This window comes from Amblyomma maculatum, chromosome 9, assembly GCF_055883805.1.
Source record: "Amblyomma maculatum isolate TAMU_Amacu chromosome 9, ASM5588380v1, whole genome shotgun sequence".
Classification (NCBI taxonomy): domain Eukaryota; kingdom Metazoa; phylum Arthropoda; class Arachnida; order Ixodida; family Ixodidae; genus Amblyomma; species Amblyomma maculatum.
The window spans coordinates 70,063,822-70,086,641 of NC_139352.1; the positions used below are offsets into that span (position 1 = coordinate 70,063,822).

Sequence of the window (22,820 nt, forward strand, 5' to 3'; positions counted from 1 at the left end):
CAGCTATGGGTCCAGTTCAGTGCGAGCATCCATTCCTTTGCTTCTTGCCCGAAGCCAGGAGCTTTAAACCACCTGACATATACTGATTCATTTTCAAAATGCCTTTTTACAACAACCAGTGAAAAGATTATCAAAGCACCATGAAGCTAAAGTGTAGACATAATTGCTGTGAATGTTTAACTTTTGCATGCTTGTGCCGATGAGGGTTGCGACCAGATCTAGCTTGAATGACTGCAGCCATACACAAGTGATCCTATGCTGATCAAGGTTAAGCTGCTGATCTAGTGCAGCATCTCTTGAAAATTCTTTGCAGGCTTTAAACTGACTGCGGCTGCAAATGACGGAAATTTTGCCCTTCGAGTGGCACCGAACATGTTTGTTCTCTGGTAGCTGCCACGAAGTTATCGGATTCCTAGAGGGTGCAAGACAGCCTCCAAAGAGTTCACTTCAGGACTATATCGGTGAGCTCGTCAGTTCGCAACGTGGTCACACGCTCGTGGCAGCACAAGAGAATGACAAAAATTGCATAATTGTGTGCATGGCCAGAAAGTTTTCCCCCGCAATCATAAACATTCTTTAGTATGCCCCTTGCTCTGTAAAGCACTGTACAAAGCTTCCTGTACACTGTACGAAGTGACTGTCCAAAGAGCACTCAAAACTCCCACAAGCTAATAGAAAGAGTTACTGGCAACTCTTGAGCAGTTTTCGAAACAACACAAGTTCCTGACAATCCTTACAGTGTGCCGGCAACAATATATGACCATTATCACCCCCTGCTACGACTTAATCTCACCCACCAAATTAACCCTTGCTGCCCCCTGCTATGCTTGCCTTCCCTCATGAGTACACTCCTTAACCTTCGACAACCATTGGTTATCTTGCTTTCACATTCCGCACTTTGTCTATGCCCATTTCTTCTTCCTGATTTCGACTAGGATGTTGTTAATTTGCGTTTGCTCTCTGACCAACTCTTCCGACTTTGTTGCCTGAATTGTCATTTTTCTTTCCACAGCTCTTTGGACGTGTCGCCTTCAAGTCAGGTTCAACACTTTTCTTTAGCCTCCATGTTCCTGTCCCATTCACTGGTGAGTACTTGGTAAGATACAGCTCAAGCAATATTGGTAAGCTATCATTTGTAATTCAGAGTACCTACATAATGCACTCCATTCTTTCCTTGCACTACGCGCAACATCCTATTCGTAGTCTGGATCTGCAATCACTACCTATTCCAACTAGACGTATTCCATTACAACTTCTAACTTTTTTCCCCCTGACTAAAGAAAAACGTTCCCTTTTGAGACTACTGAACGTTACCATAGTTTTTTGCACGATCAACAAAATATAACAGCTAGTAATCTCCACAACCCTAAAATCAATAATGCCGTGCTAGTAAATGATTAGGTACATTAAACTGTGCTTTCAAGCAGGAGCATCTTTCAGTTTGCCACCACTGACTACTTACAGCTCAGTGACACCACTGACAAGAAAAAAAAAAGAACAAGCAAAAAGCCACATGAATCGTTGAAACGGTTGCACTTACTAGGGCCCATAGGAATCCGAGGATCATGGATTGGGATGGATTGATTATTTTTGGCCGCCGCTTGTAACCTATTTCTCTCTGTGTGAAGCAGACGAAATAAAAAAAGAAAGGCAGACGACACTTATAGTGCACAGCGCTCAAGAAATAATGCGGCTGCAATGGCCAATATGGTCACTAACGATAACCATCAAAATCGATTAGTTACACAGCCTTCAAACATGCGGCCTCATTCCTTTGCCTTTCTTTCTCTCAGCAAATAACAAAACAGCAATCATAACCCAGAAAACTGACCCATTAACAAGAGCTGCAACATAATTACTCCCACTTTATACTGGGCTAGTTAGAAGGACATACTTTATATACATAATGACACACAAGGCAATGAAAAGATGATACAACGAAAACCTGTGCCGTGCCACCTTTCCATCGTGCTAGAAGTCTGTGCCTCACATTGGAAACAATTGCTGAAACTGTCAGTCACAAGAATGTTTTGGGACTGCTCCAGGTTATCTTAAGTTCTTAATATCGCCAGCTGTACACAATTCAAATGAATCTCAACCAGTGCTAGCCGCAGTGATGAGTGAGCACTTATCTTTGTATCTGGAAATCGGACTACTCACCTTCCTTCTTTTGTCTCCGAGTTCTCAGCTTTTCTTCAACGGCATTTCCGAAATTCGCAGCCTCGTCGTCAAAGGCAAAGTTAAGACCTGCTTGGCAGTCCTACGAAGAAGGTCAATTGATTGTACCTGATCTGTGCATTTTTGACTGAGTTACACTGAGCCATATTTTTAGCAATTTAGAGTAGTTATGACTACTCCGCCGCATAGAATCCAAAAATTACAAAGTGACAATTCCCACTTACATCCGCCTCGAATGTATGGAAGTATGGAAGCTGTGCCTTGTAAGTGAATTCCACAAAGAGCTCCTGTTCCCAGACGAAGTCGTGCTTCTGCAAAAGAAATGCAATGACAACAACAACAAAATTGAGTATGATCACATGAACTGAACTGAGAATGACGGTGGCACGTTTACCCTGACACTTAGTTTTGTGAGATGCTTTTGAGATGCCCCTTCTTGCTGCAATATTGCTCTGCTGCCTATCACCGTGAAATTTTCAGTCACGCCCTCGAAATGCACAAGCCTTTAACCTTTTCATGGCCCTTTTCGTATCACTAAGTTCGACCAAGCTAAGAAATAAAGAAAGAGAGCTTCGTGTAACAGTTTCCATGCCTTGACGTTCTTCCCATAACCTCCTCTCAATGGAGGCGCGTCATCCCCCCCTTTGCAACCACCACAGCATAGAGGTAAACAGGTGCCGTTTGATAAAGTAAGGACCATGTTTAAGCAAAGCTCTCAGAAAGAAAAAGCTGGACCAAAGCACCTTTCGCCAGCCAAGCAATGCACTCACATCGAAGTCGTAGAGACGAATGAAGAATGCCTTGGCAGCATTGTCCTTGATGAAGCAGACGACGCCACAGCAGCGGCGTTGCCACCGGTCATGCCTGGGGGGCGGCCCCGAATGGTAGATTTCTGCAATGCCCATGGCAAGCACCTGCATGGAAAGGATTGCGCGCCTGTGGTACAGATAAGGCTGCCCGTGTCAATTTAAACTACGCTTTATTTACGTGGAGAAGAATGGACACACTAGAAGCCCTATTGAAGGAGAAATAATCGCCTTGGTTTCTTTCATCTGCCTAAATGCTTCGCATCAATGGCAGCTGGGTACCACCGGTGCCGTGCGATACTTTCAGAGCGCGGTTCTTGCACCCGTTTGGCAGTTGATCCAGCATTGCCATTGTTGTCGGTGTAACCGGGCTAAGGAGAGTCATGAGCCAAACAGAATTTCTCAGAAGAGAAATTCTCTTTGGACCGTGAAAAAAATAAAGGGCGCATTGTAACTACATATGCATACACACATACAAGCATCTCTCAAATTATTTGCCTCAATATATCAGAAAACCGCCTCAGTAGCTGCGCTTGAATTTCACATTAGGAAGCATCATAATCATCCTTACAATTTTCTTACTGTTCACGAAATTTTTGCGTAATGTCATGTAGAAGCTCTGTCTACTGCCCAGAGTGACCGCGGATGGCTGCCAAGTCAAGTAGAGGCCACAGAATTTTACTAGGAATGAAGACTGCAGCACACAATACGCACGCCGCCTCGGGAGTCAACTTACTGCGAAAATGTTCACAAAATTATCCAGAAAAAGCAGAATATGTGTATAAATTAGGCCTCTCCTGTTTGGGAAAACAATAAAGCGAATAAGCTGCACTGCTTCAGTGCATTCCACTTTGTTCTCAACTTTACAGAACTAACATTTTCTTTATGACACTGCTAACAAACAATTTTCATCCTTCACATTTCAAGATTTTTAGACAGAAGGGAGCTTCAGAAGTTTTAGAAATACCGCAGTTATAAAAGGACCCCGCTAAGACGTATACAGTTGTTGCCAAAGCGTCCTGCCAACTGCACGTTTCACTGTGTAAGCGGGGGAACTACTATGATGCCTCCACCACCGCTAAGCTGTACAGATCCTGGCACGTTACCTTTCACTACCCAAAGCTTACAGAGCACCAAGGATGCTTCGGGCGCTCCCTTGCAAGCAGTGACAAGCGTCCCCATTGCTCATTTCTTGACCTGCATGCTTGATCCATCATGTCCCAACATTAGCAGCAATATGCAAGTAAAAAGCAGCCAGTGACACTGCATACAGTGCAATTTCCATGCTCTGTGTGTGAGCTGGATTGAAATCTCTGACAACGGCAATCGTGCATAATAATTTTACTCAACGCGAATGTTTTCCGATGTCTGGACTCTTCCCTTCTCACTTTTTCTTCTCGCTTCCTCACTTTATATGCTTCCCTACTTGGTTTTTTGCACTTTCTCAACTCTGCCCCGGAGTAAAGGTTAAAAAGACAACACACAAATGCCAGCAAGAATGACCAAGCAAACTAAATTAATGCAGCACATGCCACAGTTGCAAAGACATAAATGAAGCTTCGATGAACTTGAAGCAACATTCTGCATGTTTTGCATAGTGAAAGGGGCCATTAACGCTATCACATTAAAAATACAGGGCTTCAGCAACTGCTGCTGCAATTTTATTCCAATGCTGAACTCATAGCTGAGGTGAAAGGTTCAGAAAAATGGACCTGCACCACACAGCTTATAAGTATGCTACCCTACTGTAAAAGCGACAGGTAAAGAATATACTATGCTGCTGTTGCATGAGACACAGCTACTGTGCACGACTGCATCTGTTCTATAAACACCGACAGCAGCAATACGCCCGTGAGGATGAATAGAAGGATTATAACCATAACAGGCGTGAGGAGTCACAGCCCATTGCCCATGCAGTACTGTGATAACATGGGCAAACAGCAATGAAAGCCCTACCGCGTACTAAAAAGTGAGACAAAGGCAGGGACAAGATAGAGCACAGCACTGATAAGCAACCCAGCTGTCTAGTGCGCAGGATGCAATACGCGCCATGAACAAATAAGCAACACAGGATAGGGAAGCAGAAGGATAATGAAATCTCTTTGTTCTCCGTTTCCTCCTTTTCAGCGTCTGGGTCATTTTTGATCTTTTCTTGTGTGCTATCCAGTATTTTAGCACGTTGGCTCCCTCTCAGCATATACTTAGCTTAGTACAGCATGGTACCACATAATCATGTGTTATTCTACTGAAAGTCTATCAATTACTGGAGGCACTGCAATCTCCCCAACACCGCCCTTAAAACATTTTGCGCAGTCTTACACACTGTGTAACGTAACGTGCAGTCAGATTACTATACCATACAGTATCAATAGATTTACTTCTGTAGACTTGAGCGCAACATTTAATGAATGACTCCTCTTACACATGAGATTTAAACCTATGTGAGCAAAAAAAAAGTGATAGAACTCCCAAGCACAGAACCACTGTGAAATCAGTGGCACTTGAAACAATAAAGAGCGGCCGCGAGGCAACCAGGATGTGATGAACAATCGTCACCGCCGATGGGAAACAGATGTGTCAGCGTCCGCGTTAATAATGGCTCGCTCTATCGCAACTCGCATCGCTTGGCGTTTATCAGCCGACACCCAAGTAGACGGACTTTGCCCCGGGAGTGCTTTGAGGCAGTGATGTTTCCAGCAGGTAAGTACGTCACGACAGCTCCGCGAGATCAAGCACACTTCCTCAGCCCACCGCGAATCCTGTCAACGTCGGCGCAGAAGCGCCGTGCGAAATCCACTGCGCACGGAGCAGAAAAACTAAGCCGCGCGTTTCACTATGCACGAGAAGAGTTCGTGTGAGTTCTTTACATCCACAAGTCGGCAGAAACTCGCTTTATGCAACGAGGAATAGGAGCGCTCTTCAGGAAAGAAAACAGAGGCGAAGCATGCTCTTTCCGCGTATTGATAAATTTGAACTTATGTAGTATAAGCAAGTGAGAGCTTGCGCATTGTGGCAGTGAGCACGACGTCACAGTCGTTGAAACAGAAAAAGAACGATGTAGCACTGACGGGGGCGAGCCGCCTCAGTGGAACGGATATTCGCTCCGGCGCTTGCCTGCCGCGCCGAGGCTCGCTGGCTGGCGAGCGAAGCGGCGGCTACGCTGCCACACATCGTCAGCGGAGGCCCTCACCGACAAAATCGCGGCGCGCGGCGACCTAGTTGACGATTTTCGACGCGGCGTTTGCCTTCTTTCTACCTGTTTGTTTCCTTAATTGCCGCCGTCTCGACGGCGTTTGACGCCCCCTCTTTTATTTATTTTTATGTTGTTTTCCTTCTCGTACCTTGTCGAACGACGGCCCGATTCAACATCGATTTCTAATTTGTCAGCGAAAAGGAACCGCACCGCGGCCGCTATTATCGGAGAGGAGAGCCAGCGTCGCGGCACGCCTGCCGTACACCCCGCAGCAGGCGGTTAACGACGGCCCGCCGCGATAAACACTTGCGTTCCTCTCGAAACAAGCGGCAGCCGCGACGACCAATTCGCGGACGGTGGCCAGGCCGCTTATCGACGCGCAGAACGACTGGTGGGAGACCAAAGCCAAAGCGTTCGCTTTAGCCCAAAGGTTGTTTGGCTGGTTGTCACCACCGAAGTGTTTTTTTGGGCTCCATGTCCACAAAAGGAAATACGTTTACTGTACTCCCCAGAGTTTGTTCTCCCTGTCTAAACAAAGCCGCTGTCATCGCTGCTGCTTCAGCAAGGATGACTAAACAAACACACTCTCTCCGGTCCTACCACTGATGACTAGGATCCGCCACTTGAAGCGGCGGCGGTAGCAGCAGCTGTAGCAATGGGCGCCGAAAAGGCAGCGGCCGTCTTTTGAACGGCTCCTCTCGAGTACCTCATTGGGCGACAAAGGGGCAATTGAGAGGCACCGAGAAGGCCACGGGGCGCAGTCGTGCGCGGCTTACCTGCCATCTGCGATCCCTGCAGGCGGAGATGATCGTGTCGTTCTCCTCGGCAGTCAAGTGTACAGAGCCCCGCATTTCGGGCCCCTGCTGACTTCGGTACGCGTTGCGTGGCTGCTGGTGATGAGACATGTCGGCTCTCATCGGTTTCACGGCGGTGGCAGCGGCGATGAAGGGATAATCGCGACCATCTTATTACGGTTCCGTTCGGGGAAGCGGCCGCGGCTTGACGGAAACGACGACACACATCGCACACAGCACCTACCAGCGCCCGATGGCTGCAAATAACTTTGCGCTGGCGACTTGCGGAGTTGGATTGGCTTGACCGATTGTGGCTTCACTGACTCGTTCCGCGCGAAGAGCCGTTCGTCTGCAGCGGTAGTACAGTGTACTATCTGCCCATCTATTTTTTTTCTCTTGACCTTAATACGAAAGTTGCGAACTGGATATGGTTGGTTGCTGTAACTTTAACGCAACGCTGTAATATTGCAAAATGTTTTTGTTTATATGATTTTGATAAATTTCAGAAGCAAAAGTTTTGTTTAGTTTCTCAAAAGCTCGCCAGGTGTTGCAGCAGTACTTTGCGTTCCCCAGCAGCGCCGGCCGTCGGCGGCGTGTGTGTCCGTCTCATTCATTGCAAGTTGTGGTTGTGTCTGCGAACTGAGTTGAACTGCATTATTAGTGCGATCGTCGCCCGTGGCATGGTGAGCACGTACCGTTACAACGGACCCAAGCCATTTCCCATCCGAGGTAAGTCACCAACAGGTGTTTTGACGGCAAGGACGGAAGAGACACCGCGCGCTGCGCAGAACAAACGAGTGCCCCTACAGCCGAGCCGGGTTACCTTAGGCCTTGTGTGAAACACACAAGTCTTTGATCGCTGTCGATGCTTCTGTTCTCTTTTGCACGATGTAATTTATTTGATCAAGCTTGTTACCGAAAGTTTTTCAGCTCGACTGTGCGGTGGAAAATGCGTACTTGTGAAATTCCGCCCGACTTGCCCGGCGTACGTGCTGGTGGAAGTTCCCCAGAATGTGGATCGATGATAGCCACCCTTTTTGGGCGAACCACTGGCGTGATCATCATCTCAATACTTGATAAAGTTCGTTCTGGACCCTAGTGCCCGAAATAACACGCTGATGTCCTGCGTTCGGCGAATGCCGACAAGAAGAAACCGGTGTGAACACGTCGAGTATTCGTGGAAACTAGTTTCGCTTGGTCATTGACAGTCGTCCTTCCGAAAATTTGCTGCATGATTCGCAACTGCGTGCTGTTGTTGAGTTTATTTTGGCCACCGACCCAAGAGAACGTTCAATGAGCGGCTCTTGTGAAGGCAAAAGCGAAGTTAAGGTTCTGTTCAGCGTAAACTTGGGAATGTTGCTCTCGCTATTGGGTGCCGAGGCCACCTGTGGCCGTTGGCCTCTACTGTGCATTCGGTCGGGTATAATTGCTGGCGATGGCCTTCCCGCGATACGGAGAGTTCGGTGGCAAACCGCGTAGTAAACTTGCTCCCACATCACCCTGACACGTGATGAGCACGTGAAACCGTTGCGACGGCGCTGCCGCTTGCACTGCTGCTTCCTTTCGGCATCGCCTAGGATTGTGCTAGAAGTCGGTTCACGTAGGTAAGTGTACGTGCGACACCGCTGCTGCAGTAATCGGGTTTCGGAGGCACGTGCTGTTTCCGGTCTCCGGTTCGGGACTACATTCGTTTTATGTTTCCGCGTTTCCGGAAAAGGCCGGTTATTATGCGCCCTGGCGTGAACTTGTACTGTGAGTTGACGGAACAGAAGTTGCCAAACGTTGAGGGCGTCCGTGTTTTGACAGCGGCCGAGATTTGCCGTCGCGAATCTCAGCGTACGAAGGTAAAAAAAAAAAAAAAAGGAAAAGAACAAAAAACAGCATGAGGGTCGCTAAGCGAATGTTTTTTTCCTCGCCTCTTTCTTCTTTTAGAATCGTCCCGTTGTTGCATAACGCCAGTACGCGGGCCTCAACTGCACGTTGCAACTGCGATAGTTTAGCATTTACCCTTTTTCGTCGTTCCCGCCGATACTTCTGCGACCGAACGAAGATTGCCACTCGCAAATCAGAGCCTCCACGAGGCTGTTTGTCATAGCGCACACTTTATCACTATATAACTGTTTCCCGCCACGAAAATTTTCCGTGAGGTTGCGAGTTGGACATCTCCATTCCTCTCCAATAGATGTCTTGCTGTGTTCTCATTGAACATAGCAAGACATCTCTTGGAGAGGAATGGACGCGACATGTGCAGTAAGGCAATAATTGAATCTCTAGGAACATCCTTTCATTTTTAAGCGCTGACTTTGAAAGGCAGTGGTTAAAATAAGGCTAGTTGAATACATGAGTGTAGGCATGCACTTGTTAGATATATCCTGGTAGATTTGGTTTGGTTTGTGGGGTTTAACGTCCCAAAGCAACTCAGGCTATGAGAGACGCCGTAGTGGAGGACTCCGGAAATTTCGACCACCTGGGGTTCTTTAATAGAGTAGAGATGTATCTCGGTATGCAGAGTGTCGCTTTGGGCCAGAAATATTTCGAAAGTATTGTCATCCAAATATGCATTATGTTGGAACTGTATCGAACTACAACACGCAGTATCGTTCAGGCATGCAGGACAGATAGTGTCGCCTGTGTGCCTGCTGACATCGAGTCGTGAAACAAGCTACTTTTAGGTCCTCGGGGCACATCATATTTCTGTTTCATCTTCCATTCTATCGACATACTTGCAGAGGTGGAAGGTAGACTGAAAATAATTTGGAAAAAAAAGTATTAAGGTGCCTTTTAAGCTGCCGTGTTCAGTGCCATTTGTCAGTTCGAAACGTGTATATGTCTGCATTCTGATTGTGTGGAGACCTCCGCTAGTGTTCTTTTTCTCCCTCAGCGGGTACGTTTGAAAAGCTCATGTTTACCTGCCACAAAACGTCCATTGTGTGGCTGCTTGTTTTTTATCCTCCTTTAAGACAAGGCTATTCACTCATTTACAGCGCATCATTCAGTCTTGCAGTCCAATTGCTGCTTTTTTCTCTGGCACCTGTCCACAGTTTCAAGCTGTTATTTTGCCAAACATGCATATAGTTTGTTTTTTATTTATATGAACGATATTTATTGTCTCGGAGCGTTAAAGGGTAGTTCTTCAATAACCTTTCTCCTTCCAATCTAGCTCTAGGAAACAGAAAAACGTCTTCAGGCACCTTGCAGGGTTTTACAAAATGTCGTGCAAATGATCTTATGGGCATTAAAAAATAACTGCTAATGAATGTTAATTTTGAATGGTTTCGACCAGCGCCTCAGGCGCTGATTTCGACACAGGATATGACAAAAAATATTATTATAAATACTATAGCTATTACTGAGGGAGGAACCTCCAATTCTGGAACAACAAATTGATCGAGATAGCTGTGATGTCAATAGGGTCATGTGACACCATGAAACCAATCATGTGATAGAGTAAAATTTAAATATAGGCTGAGAAACCCTCACACTGTTAGGTGGACCGCCAAAATTTGGCATTTGTCCTACCTCCTATCCCACCTTATGAGCGTGATGCAACAGCACTATGACTATTGTCTGTATCTCCCCTTGTGAATCCACATTTGCATACATTCACTTTGCTACTCATCTGATCGATAATCCCTCACTTGATGCCTCTGTTATCTCACGCTTACTGATTAGCATACATTCTTAAGGTACCACATTATGTGAGAGAGCACCCGACATGGTAATAAAAACCCACTTTAACTAAGGCATGTGAAAGGACCTGTGTGCCCAGGAGCAGCGTGTCTGACTTGGAATCAAAGGGTTGCACAGAGTTTTATTCCCATCTCAAAGGAGTTACCTAACTCGCCCTGTCATGTTGTCTCAGGATGTCACACAACACAGTGACCATTCAGTCACCTGCAAGCTACTACTGCCAGAGGCATACTCATGATTTTTCGCTCACAACACCGACACTGGATTTTGTGGAGAAAGGGCCCTTTAACATTAAAGAGGGAGGTAACTCATGTGTGCCCATTTTCTATAGCATTACATTCTTGAAGCATTAAAAAAGGCCCCATGTTTTGAAATGTGAACCATTCACAAGAAAGGAACATCTTGTGTCGCCACAGCACCACTCACACTGCTTGACCGGCAGATGTGTTGACATTATTCCTCGTTGAGGTTTATCAGGCTTGATAGTTGAGTTCTCTCATTTTAAGCAGTTGACTTCTCTGTGAGTAGATACCGTACTACTACTACTACTATCACTATTACTACTTTTTCTGTTATGGGTATTTCACACACCTGTTTTGTCATGGTTAGGCTTTTCTGTTTGTGCATCTCTGAGTCGCTTTGGGACGTTAAACCCGATAAACAAACTGAATTTTCTGTGTGCCTTTTGTCGTCATAACTTGCATTATTTCTTCTTTTATTTGACTTGCCCACGTTTCAATTTCCTGAAAAAAAAGCAGCTGGTGGAAATAAATGAGGGCAAGATGAAGCAGGGGGAAGTGGTATTGGTGGGGAAACAAATCAACAACGTACTTGTCCATGCCCTCTGGCTAACATTATGTGGATAGTGCAACTGTCTTTATAGCTCACTACGAGAAACCTTTATTCAATTCGGTTGCATTCTCTTTAAGCGGTGTCATTACTGCGATCACAGCAAATTTTATCTTAGTGTCTCCTGCTGCTATCAAAGAAAAAAATGTTCTTTTTTTTATAAAAAGATGCTTCAGGGCAGTATTTGTCTTTGTGTATGTCTTTGTGCTCCCTAGTTTCCAGACAAGCTTTAAGCAAGCTTTTCTGCTTCCTACTGCAGAGGCAAGCACCAGAAAAGTCTCTGATGACACTGAACAATGCCATTCTCTGTAATTGAAGCCTCCATTTTTGTCTAAAACCGTCTTTGAGTATGTGTGCATTGGTGCAGGGGGTGTCGTCCACTCGCTTTAACTTTCTTTCGTGTTGAGGCATATTCTGTGTGAAAGCCTTCTACAGCCAGGGTAATTTACTGTCAGGCAATCTTTCAAGGTTTATGGACCCTGTGGCATGTGTCGCTTGCAGCTTCATTAACAGCGCCTGCAATAATATATTGTATAATCAGCACGAATAGCCTTTGCTGTCATTATGTTACAGCAAAAGAAATACAATCAGGCTCGCCGAGCTTGTGCAATTATTCCTAGCGTTCGCCCGTTGTATTTGTTAACAGAGGCGTCGCGACGTGTTGAGCAAAAGAACAGAAGTTCGCTATAGGGCGTAGTTTTACTGTGCACGATGAATGAGAATAAGCTTGAAGGAGAAAAAAAAATAGGATAGAATACACTTACTGGCGCAGTCGACAGGATCAGTGCTGTTTCCTGATGCAGTCGGCAGGATGAAGGCGCCACTACGCAATGTAAAAAGCAGACTTCTCGCCACCCTTTTTTTTCAAGGAAATTCTTGGTAAGAAGTGAAAACCTGAAAAGAGCGCTGCGGGAAAGTGCCGCGCCGTCGGTTTACCTGCTTGCAAATGTAACTGTTGGTTAAGTATAGAACCCCGCAGCCCCCTAAATGAACGAGTGAAAAGAAAGGCAACGTTTCTTATAGCTGGTGTGATAACTAAGTATGGGGGTGTTAATTGCCATCAAGCACGAAAGAAGGCGGCGTAAAAGAAAACGGATGTTGATTGGTCACATCCTTCTCGGCACTAAGGCTGTTCACCCCCTGAATTAATGCTGAGACGAACGTAAGATAGCTTTCGTACTTGATAGGGTTTCAAGCTGCCTGGTTTGTCTTAATTCAGGTTTTTATGGTTCATCCAGTTATTCATCCCAGCTAAAGCAAAGACATTAGGATGCAGAGAGATAGCTTTCTAACTCAACTTAGCCAGGTAAGTGTTCAGTTGATATTGCTCAGTTGACATCACTCCCGGATGCTTGAGTTGCGACTTTGCGTTGTGAGCATTTGTGAGATTTGTTGGGGCCTATGGTAGTTTTTGGTTTGGTGTGTGAGGCTTGACGTCCCAAAGCGACTCAGACTATGGAAGACACTGTAATGGAGGGTTCTGGAAATTTCGACCACGTGGGGTTTATTAAAGTGCGTTGACATCGCGCAGGACACGAGCGCCTTGCTTCTCGCCTCCATCGAAAAGAGGCCGCCGCGGCCGTGATTCTTGAAAGGGGGAGGGAGCTACATGTAGCGGGGGACAATGAAGCCTCTCTTGCAACGGTCGCTGAATGGTTGCGAAGCAATTTTGTTCCTTTGTTCTGTTCGTGTTAGTAACAGTGGACGTCATCGTTAGACCAAACTCCGCCTTTTAAGAAATTCTTTTGCGCGCAACGCTTTGTAATTTCAAATTAGGTTCCCTTTGCATTTCTTCGCCCTTGTTGGGCTTCTAGCGCAGCGCAGAGACACGGCTGTCGCGAGCAGGAGTGGCCGTTTGTTGCAGCGTTCTTCCTCACGATGGGATCCTTCAGTTCGACTCGAACCTCTCCAGCACACTTCCGCGCCGAACGGCAACAATACCCACCACCGCACTCCTCCCTTACCACCAGGGAACAGCATCTCTGACGACGATTGCAAACGAGGACCCTCCCCATTCCCTCCCTATTATCTCACTATCAGTCGATCCCGCCAGCCTGCCCCTTCTACCAAGCCCCTAAAGCGACACACTCCCCGGCGGATCGGTGTGCCGGGCTGTCGACGTCATGGACACATTCACGAACGTTTGAGCGCGGTGGGGTCGTGCGGGGACCCAGTGGGCCTTGAATACCCTTGCGTCAATAAATGTTTTGTCCTCCTCCCTCCCACCGTTCACTGATGCTGGTGACATGGGCCTCTGCGTTCTTCGCCGTGTAAAACGGTCATTGGAGACGCGCGTCGTGCCGATAATGAGGCCAATTTGAAATGCGTGTGGGGATATTTACCCAGAGTATATAGGCGAATGCACCTTATTCGTACATACAAAGCCACCCATCTTATACAACTTGCCCCATTCGAACGCTCCGCCATCGCCGCCGTTGAAATGGCATTGACATCCGCCTCTGTTTGGCATGAAGAAAGTCAGTTCCTAATAAGGGAGTAATTACTCATTGACATCCACCCATGCGCAGCCATACAGCTACAGAGGAAAGCTTTCCTTTGTTGCTGTATGGCTGCGCATGGGTGGATGTCAGTGAGTAATTACTCCCTTATTAGAAATCTACTCCACCTTGGGGGATTCCCCTAAATATTTGACCTGAAAATCGGTTCGCGTCCATATGGCTTTGCTTCGGCAAGATCCGGCGTGCTTGCAGGAACATCCAGCGTATCTGGACAAATCGATTGGTTGCACAAATAAATGCGGCCTCTGCAAAAGTACCACGCATTAAAGCGCATTATATTCAACCAGTGGTTATACTGCTCGACTACTGTTCCCAAGGATGCGGGATCGAATTTCGGCTTCGGCGGCCGTTTTTCGATGGATGTGAAAGGCAAGGCGCCCGTGTGCTGTGCGTCAGTGCATGTTAAAGAACCCCAGATGGTCGAAATTTCCGGAGCCCTCCACTACGGCGTCTCTAATAGCCTGACTCGCCCTGGGGCGTTAAATCCCACAAACTCAAACCCCTATAGGCATTTCAGTTTTAAAATTGCACATGATTCGAATATTTTTAGTTTGCTCGTTGAACAGTCGCAGTCCGCCGCTGTCGTTCACGAGCGAAAGCGTAGAGCAGGAGAGCGTCCTTTAACAGTTTTCGAGTCGCCAACACTGCAACAACGTATTCGATTATGTCGCAGAAGGCCTATGTGAACATAAATATGCGACTGACCGGTCCCACTCACGACATACAGTCTGCAAAATTTAGAGCCCAGGGGCTCTGCTTCTAAGACGTGTATAATGGTACTCCTTTTGCATTCATAGAAGGCTTTCAGCTTGGAAATTGTAGGACGAGGACCTTATCTGTAGGATGTTTCGAACACTGAGAATGCGTTACCAGCCACACGGTGTGACCCAGGAGCAAAAGCCCTTGGGCTGTAAACTTCTGGCAGAGTCTGTACGGTACCAAAGCACTATCGAAGCGCGCTGGTACCGGCGGTGCCGCGCGCGGCAAGCGCGGTTATCGTGGCATCGCGCGGCCCACCTACGCTTCACGGGATCGCCGACAGGCGGCGCAGCGGTCGGAATGCGCACTGGGGTTACATAGCAGAATCCGCCTTTTTCACAAAATATGGCGCCCTCTGGGAGTGGTTGAAAACGTCCTTGGGAGATGCAGCCGCCAGCGAAATGACGGTGTGTTCTTGGCAGCTACCGCCATCTATCGCATACGCCTGTCACGAATTTTAACTACACATGCCCTCCGAGATCAGCTATGGCTGCACCGATCGCGGAGGCCAAGAACTACGCATGCGCAGCTGAGGTTGGTTGTTTGTTTTCAACCAGGGAAGAGGCGCGCATGCGCAGGGCGGCCTAGTGAAAAAGGCGGATTCTAACCCAATTCCCTTCTTACAGCTATATATATATATATATATATATATATATATACGTCAATCAAGTACATTATATATATATATATATATATATATATATATATATATATATATATATATATATATATATATATATATATATATATATATAATGTACTCGATTGACGTTGAACTCGTTCGATCGGCACCCATATGTCTGGCGTTCTCGCCGTCGGAGGTCATTTATTTCTGTTCGTTGTCGTTTTCCTTCGCGTACATCCGCGATGGAACCAGGCCGGCGGGTGCGATGCCTATCGCCGCCTGCTCGTCCGTCCGCGGCGTCGGCGCCGTGGCAGGATGCCACGAGCCCCCGCGGCGACCGAACCCGTGCCGGAGACAAAAGGCATCGGAGCGTTGCAGTTGCGCCTCTTGCGACACGCGTGTTTGTCTGAGGCGTCGATCCACACGTCTCCTCAGGTGTAAACAGGTCGCCGATCTTTTCTTCTTGCTTGCTTTGTTGTCCGCTTTCTGTACAAAAGCCTCGATGTTCGTGTTCTCACGGTGGAACAGCGCGTATGTAAAGGGTTTGGATCGCTTTATACTGTCAGAAAAAAATTTATCGTCGCGCATCTCGGAGGGGGCTGGTATTACACATCTGTGGAAAATTCTCGGTCGCTTTTGCGCGATAGTGTAATGGCTACCGTGTCGCAGGAAAAGCCGTTGTCGGTGTTATGGTTCTTCGTTATAACGAGAAAATCAGCGCCAGCATGCGGCGCTCACGGGAAAACCCGCGATTGTACTGCGCGACCGCAGTACAGATGGCGCGCAAGCAGTATAAAAGGTAATGTTTTGCTAGAGCACTATATATAAACTTTACCGCACAATTGTAGCTAATGAACCTCTGTGTAATTAGAAAAAAAGGTCGCGGAATGAACAGGTTGTCTACTCTCAAGGCGAAGCTTGAACGTCTACCTAATTTTTTGTCTTAATGTAGGGGGCGCTGATCGCTTAGAGTCACTCTAACATCGTCCCGCAAGCCTCGAAAATCACTTGGCCCGTGCAAGTCCTCGCTATCTCTCTCCCCGAACTCGCCCTGCTCTCTCCATATTCCTGCTTACTCCTTCAGTTCCTTCTATCCGCTAAGTTCCCCAGCGTGCGTTCTTAATTCATTGAGCAGTATTTTCTTTCGGTTGTTTTTCTTATTTGTTGCTTGCAAGTCTTGTGTTGACACGTTAATCGCAGAAGACTTTTAAGAGGGCGTCTTCTGAGCGCATGTTCGTAAGAAAGATGTACCTGCCAGATGGATTTACTGCTCGCGCGAGGAAGTATTGTCATACTTACTACGAGGACCTGATAACCTTTACACTTAGAAGTGGCGCGCGCCGGCTTTGTACGCAAAGTTCCAGGTGGCTTTCAGCTGATGAGTCTTGTGGTATGCGTTGCGTGTCGTCGGCTTCTGCATGCGGGCATCCTTCTTGTGCACGCAGGCTGTATCAATATTCTGGTTCCTTAGCACGTAAGCACAGTTTTTTAGAGAGGCTCCCCTCATTACAATTTCATCGAGTATGGCGGCAAGAAAACGCAATGTTATAGCTTGTGCAGGGTTTTTGACAAATTGAATTCAGCTTATAGCTAGATTTGTAATGAAATTAAACTAATTCCTGCATTTATCTCGCAGCTTACAACCAGAGAAGTGACACAACGGAAAAGACGGCATATGCTACTTGGAAGCCCATTGTGCCCACAGTTTCAGCAGCAAACGCAGCGGGAGAACAAAGAAATCAGACTCACATACATTCCAATGATAGGAACAATTGAATAGGCAGAACATGTGAGCGTGATGTCAGTGTTGAATTTCCTGTTCAATAAAATGCAGTACTGAAATTAGGGATTTATGTACAGACTGTACAGAAGTCGTTCGCGGTCACTTGGCGAACCTATGCTCAACGTCTATATTTTCGAGCAACGACCTGACTCCGTCGAAATCGTCTTTCGATCGTAACGACATTCGCATTCATAGCAAAAAAATCACAATTCTCGCGGCATGCATGGGCGGCTGCTTTGGAAGGGATGGAGGAGGGGGAGGAGGGAACTTGCTTTGGAAATTTCATTGCACACGGCACGTGCTTTTGCTGCTCTCTCTCTTTGTTCGCCCAGGTTGGCGCAGCTGCCGTGGCGATGGTTGCTCGCAAACGTGTTAGGAAAACCACTAAAGTGCTTGTGGCGTGTGCGGCCACAATATGCTCAAGGTCGCACGATCGCATCCCGGCCGTGGCGGCGCAGTTTCGCCGAGCGCGAAATGCAGAAAATTGGCCGAACGTTTTCCCCCTGCGGCAGTGCTTCCTTCAGTGACAGCTGCATGAGGTGAGGTGTCATACAGTGTGTTTAGTGCGAGCGTCAGCCCGTGACGTTACGGAGATGCGGCGGCGCTGGCGGCAGCAGTGACTTTCGCTGTGTATATAGGCTGAAGCCGGGACTGTATACACGCTTCGGGTGCGCCGCCTGTGCATGCTTCCGAGCATCATTCGTGATATTTCAGCAAGTTGTGAAGCGTTGACTGCGCAGCGAAGCGGCGCAAGAAAGAAAATTAACCAGTTTTCACAAGCAAGTTTTGTCCTGTCGGATAAAGGTTTAAGAAACAGGCAGCTTGCGTGGAGCGCGACAACCTCTTCGGTGATCGATCGTCTTAGTGGCTAGCGTGACACTTCTGTGTTGTAACTATATCGGTTCGTTTGCAGCTCTTAATCATCACGGTTGCCCTTTGGTTTCGCGACGAATGTGGCAAGAACAGACGCCGGTAGCAAGTTATAACGTTTTGCCGTGGGCCCAACATGAAAAATTTGGACGCGATATTCAGTGTCCGTGTGCAATGAGGGGATTCACACACTATACAGTCCGAACGTCTGTTCATGCCGAGAACAAGGAGAGAGAGAGAGAGAGTAAACTTTAATTGTTTAACGGAATAGCGTGGGTGGTTTCCTCAGTCCATTATACCATTGGCCTGGGCTAGCTATCTCCCGGGCCTTGGTGAGCAGGATGCGCTGCTCAGATAGCCGTGTGGGCCAGCTCTGCCTCCCACTCCGCTTGGCTGAGCGCTCGAGCTTTATATTTCTTGAATTGCTCTTTGCAGTTCCATATCATGTGAAAGATGTCCGAGACTTCACCGCATGCAGTGCATGTGTTATTTTTGAATTTTTCGAGCCACGTTTCGTGGTACTTTGCTAGGTTTGGGAATGTCCTAGGCTGTATGTTCCTCCAGGTTACTGCCTCCTGTCTGCTGAGGTCTTTGTGCGGTTCTGCGTATCGTTTTCTTTCTAATTTGAAGTATTGTATTCGTTCCCCGTATGTGAGAGGGGTTGCTCTGGGGCAGCTGACGCAGGTGCCGGAAAGTATAAACGGGCAAGCAACGACAGGATAGCCCGAGGGCATACTTTCCGAGAACAAGGACGCAAAAAGTAGCCGACAGCCACCCGCCGCGGTCACAGTGACCTGCTGTCACGAACCCCCGACCGTCAAAAGAGGCGCGGGATCCCCTTTACGGTTACCCGTCGTCCCTCTGAGGTTTGAGAACACATTTAAAAGTTAAGCCGGTCAACCCGTGAAGTACATGTGTCGGTGTACGATTGAGGAATAAGTTCAAAAAAGGTCACTTTTTTTGCAAACAATTGAATGTTTATAATTGGTAGTCCAAATTACACTGCATAATAATAAAGTGCAATGAAAAAATAAAACGCCGCGGCAAGATATTGACAAACGGCGACTAGTTAAATGACAAGAGGAAAACCCGACAATGAACAAAACGCTGATAAAAAGAAGACTGTAAAGATAACAAAGCAAGTATTCTAGATATAATAAGTATGGTCAAAAGTCACACAGCAAACACAGCGAAAAATATTAAGCCAGGTAAAGGCTAACAAAAGCGCAAATAGTGTTCGATTGAACAGTCTGTGGCAAAAGGAATCCTCACGGCTTTCTTGTTAGTTGAGACGTCGAGGGCTGAGTGGATCCGTAGCGGCGGCCGTACAGGTGAGGAGAATGATGCGTCGATCGCGGGCCCGAGGAAATAAAATACGCTTTCCCGGAGCGGCCGCGAGAGTGGCCCGGAAATCTAAATCTTCCCAGGGCGCACTGGCGTGGGCGTTCTGCGGTCGGTTATTTTATACACTCGGCTTGGTGCGCAGAGCCCGCATCAAGGACAGGCGGTCGCTGCCCCTGCCGGCGTGTTGAATCCTGTTTTGAGGAGCGGCGAGGTCCCGTATGTTTCGCTCTATAGCTGACGCAGAAGCTCTCGCAACTTCCGCTGTATGATAGGTGAGGCAGCTTGTGACTCCTGCCAAAGGCTGCGTTGCCGAAGCAGCACGTACAGCGAAGTTGGAAATTTAGCATGACTTGCAGTTTTTCTCTATTTCCACTTTCTCGAGCTCAAACGAGTGACTATTTCAACATCGGTCCTGGAAAGCCATCAAACGTCGCTATAGGATCTCGAACAGGTCACGCAGTCTTATTTCCAAGAGTATTGGAATGTTCTCATTTCAGGTCGTGCAGAATCTCACTAACGCACAAAATGCCTCACCAAAAGCTGCTGACCTGACCAGAATAAGTACGGGGTAGATGTTTAACATCCCAAAGTGACACATTCCATGAGGAGTGCGAAACGTGCAGAATAAGACGGGCACGTGTATAAAACGTTTAGGCGAAGACCTTTTTTTATACTTTTCTCAGCAGATTGAGCGTAATTTTAGCTGGAAGCTCAAGGCAAACGTCTACGTATGCACGTGTGTAGCTCTCCTAAAGCAAAGAAAACATTCTCGACGACCTCCAAGCGAGACCACGACTGCTGCCTCAGGAATTGCCGGCTCACATGATGAAGTCACAGAGTACAGAGATGTGACATTTTTTATTTTTTTTTTTTTTTTTTCGCTAACTTGCCATGAGGCATACTATAGAAGTCATATAAATCGTTTTGTGCCAGAACTGGAGGGGGTTTTTGCTTTTAGTGTTGTCCGTTTGCCACTTGGAGAAATCATTTTCCTTCGTCGCCGGCAGTCTTACTTCATGGAGAACGTGTCCTTGACGCCCTCATCCTTGCACAAGTCCACAGCAGTTGGCGAACATACACCTCTGCAGCCGGTGTAGAGCACTTAGGGCAGGTGGTCGCTCCTGTGTCTTGAGAATCCCATCGGCACTTGACCGACGGGGTAGGCACTTGACCGACGGGGTAAGGGCCGCCCCAGCGCTTATTCTTCGAAGGGATTCCTTCACCAGCCTAGTTATGAGGGAGGGGGTAAGTGCATGGCGGGATGAGGACACGTGTACTTTTCCGCAGAGGGGACAACGGAGTGGGTATCAAACGGTAGCTTGGTGTGGGGTGCATTAGTGTTTGGAATTTGGTGTGCGAGGTTGTCAACTTTTTCTCTGCTCAGCGTTCTAAGCGTTGTCTTGTGTCCAGTGTATCTGGATGCATATCTTTGTTACCTTATTAAGTGCATGGATCTCCTGGGTTACGCGCAGTGTGTTTGTCACTCTTTTCAGTTTTATGGCGGGTAACGAGTCTATATAGACGTGGGCTTCTGTTATGGACTTTATTTTATTTATGACCTTCATAGCATCGCGGATTGCATAAAGAGCTATCACAAGCGGGTCCCAATGTTCTGTTTAGTATTCATTATGTACGTTTAGCTTTACATGAATGTATTAAGTTTCCAGTAAGTAATCTTCCACTTTCACTAGTGTCAAGATGTTTGGAGAAAGGAGCACATCTCAAGGTTCATCATGCGAAGTTGTTTCGTATCGTGCATGGTGTCATCCTCCTTGCATGCGCTAGCATCCGGTCCGGAAGGCGATACGTTTATACGATTAGCTTGTCTCCATGCCTCGAGTTTTCTCAGCTTCATTTACTGTAATCAAATATACGCACCTTAGCTGCACTGTTTCTGTCAGCTATTCCGTCTCGTGTATGTACTAAAAAAAGATACAAAACTACTCTCCATGCATAAACAAAAACATTTCTTGCACCAAGGAAGGCGCTGTCCGATATATTCGCTTGCGCAAGTTGGTTTCGAACATCTTACTCTTACCTAGAGGGAAAGCTGTGCTGCCATCTGTGGGAGTTTACATGGAGTTTCCAGACGACCAGTTCAGCCACCATAGGCGCCCAAAGCATCATGGGTCGGAGAGCTACCGAGTGCAGAACTACAACTTTTGGCCAAAACTAATGCAAATACAAACGTTGTTCTACCGTAAATAATGTCCTAAGATTGAATATTGGGGCTATAAATTGCAAAAAGAGAGAGAAACAGCATGCCAGTGTGAGATTTACCCAGTATAAGCGATGGCTCTTTCTCCTATTGGCCTAGTTTTGAGCGGCACAAATACCAATATTTCGCACTTAATAGGGAAACTGAAATAAAAAAAAAAACGTTATGAAAATATTCATGGTTGCGCAATCACTTAAGGAAGTTTTTAGTGGCATTTCGGGAAACAGAAACCATTTATTGGCGACGTCTGGTTTTGCGCCTTTGCTACTATGGCTTTTGCGGTCTATGTACGCACCTCGAGATGAATGATGACGACGAAAAAGAAACATTGCAGTAACGCCACTCCACGTACCCGAGAAAACCCGCCTGCCCCGCAACAAGTAGCACACCGGCCCATGATTCCTAGCGCGGTGGCTGAAGTGCAGCGCCCTCAGCTTCCCCTCTAGTTAGTGTAAGGAACTGTATGATTTCGAAAGTATCGTCGCTTGGGGCAGTGTATGCATGCAGCCCCTGTCGCTACCGACCGCGGCGCTATCTTTGTTTACACACATGCCGCTAGGGGTGTAGGGCAAGGTAGAGCAAAGCTTTTGGTTCACACCAGGTGGTGGTGGTGGAAACTCCGCTTTAAAAAGTGATTGGTTTTAGTACGCATTTTTCGGATGCTTACAAATTATCGCGCCTAGAAGCGGTCAGAGAAGCTGCCTGCGATTTCCGTCATTGTCTTCGGGAAATCACAATTCATTTCTTCTTTTTCGCCTTAATTACCCCTACGGCTGTTATGTCTAAGAATTTTTGCTACTGCAACTCTAGAACGTATTTTATTTTCCCGATGATTGTGCATTTATCAACAATCTGCAAGTTTGCTATTTAGACGCAGTTTTCTTTATTAGCTGAGGGCGCCGCCACTATTGATAGACATTCGAATTTTGCCGTTCAAAGCCGCCGTTTTCATGAGCCCTATTGCAAGTTTCGCAAATGGTAATATTAAGGAGCTCTGGGACGTAGAGTGCATGACGCCAGGTCGTTCTAGATCACTCAGCCGTCACAAAAGGTAGAAAGGGAGGGAAGGGAAATGGCGAAAGGGAGAGAGAGAAGCGAGAATGACGCCCCCCACTTGTCTTCCCTTCTAGACTGTACAGTCAAGGACAAAAGTTTACGGGACGCGAGTTCAGGGGAAAATATTTATTTCTGC

General features: G+C 47.0%; 1 protein-coding gene across 2 annotated transcripts in view; it reads right to left on the reverse strand.

Moving 5' to 3' along the window:
* The window catches only part of LOC146179339 (actin nucleation-promoting factor WAS-like), a 31,016-nt gene extending 23,735 nt beyond the window's left edge, over positions 1-7,281 (reverse strand). Inside the window, exons 1-5 of one of the 2 annotated variants that reach the window (XM_084578977.1) lie at positions 6,954-7,281; positions 2,949-3,092; positions 2,403-2,489; positions 2,161-2,260; positions 1,541-1,618 (exon numbers count right to left, since the gene is read on the reverse strand). In XM_084578977.1, coding sequence (XP_084435103.1) covers positions 1,541-1,618; positions 2,161-2,260; positions 2,403-2,489; positions 2,949-3,092; positions 6,954-7,094 — 550 coding nt within the window. In that variant the 5' untranslated portion in view covers positions 7,095-7,281. Of the gene's footprint in view, positions 1-1,540; positions 1,619-2,160; positions 2,261-2,402; positions 2,490-2,948; positions 3,115-6,953 lie in introns of both variants that reach the window. The other variant, XM_084578978.1, reaches the window with a different exon arrangement.
* Positions 7,282-22,820: the final 15,539 nt, after the last annotated feature.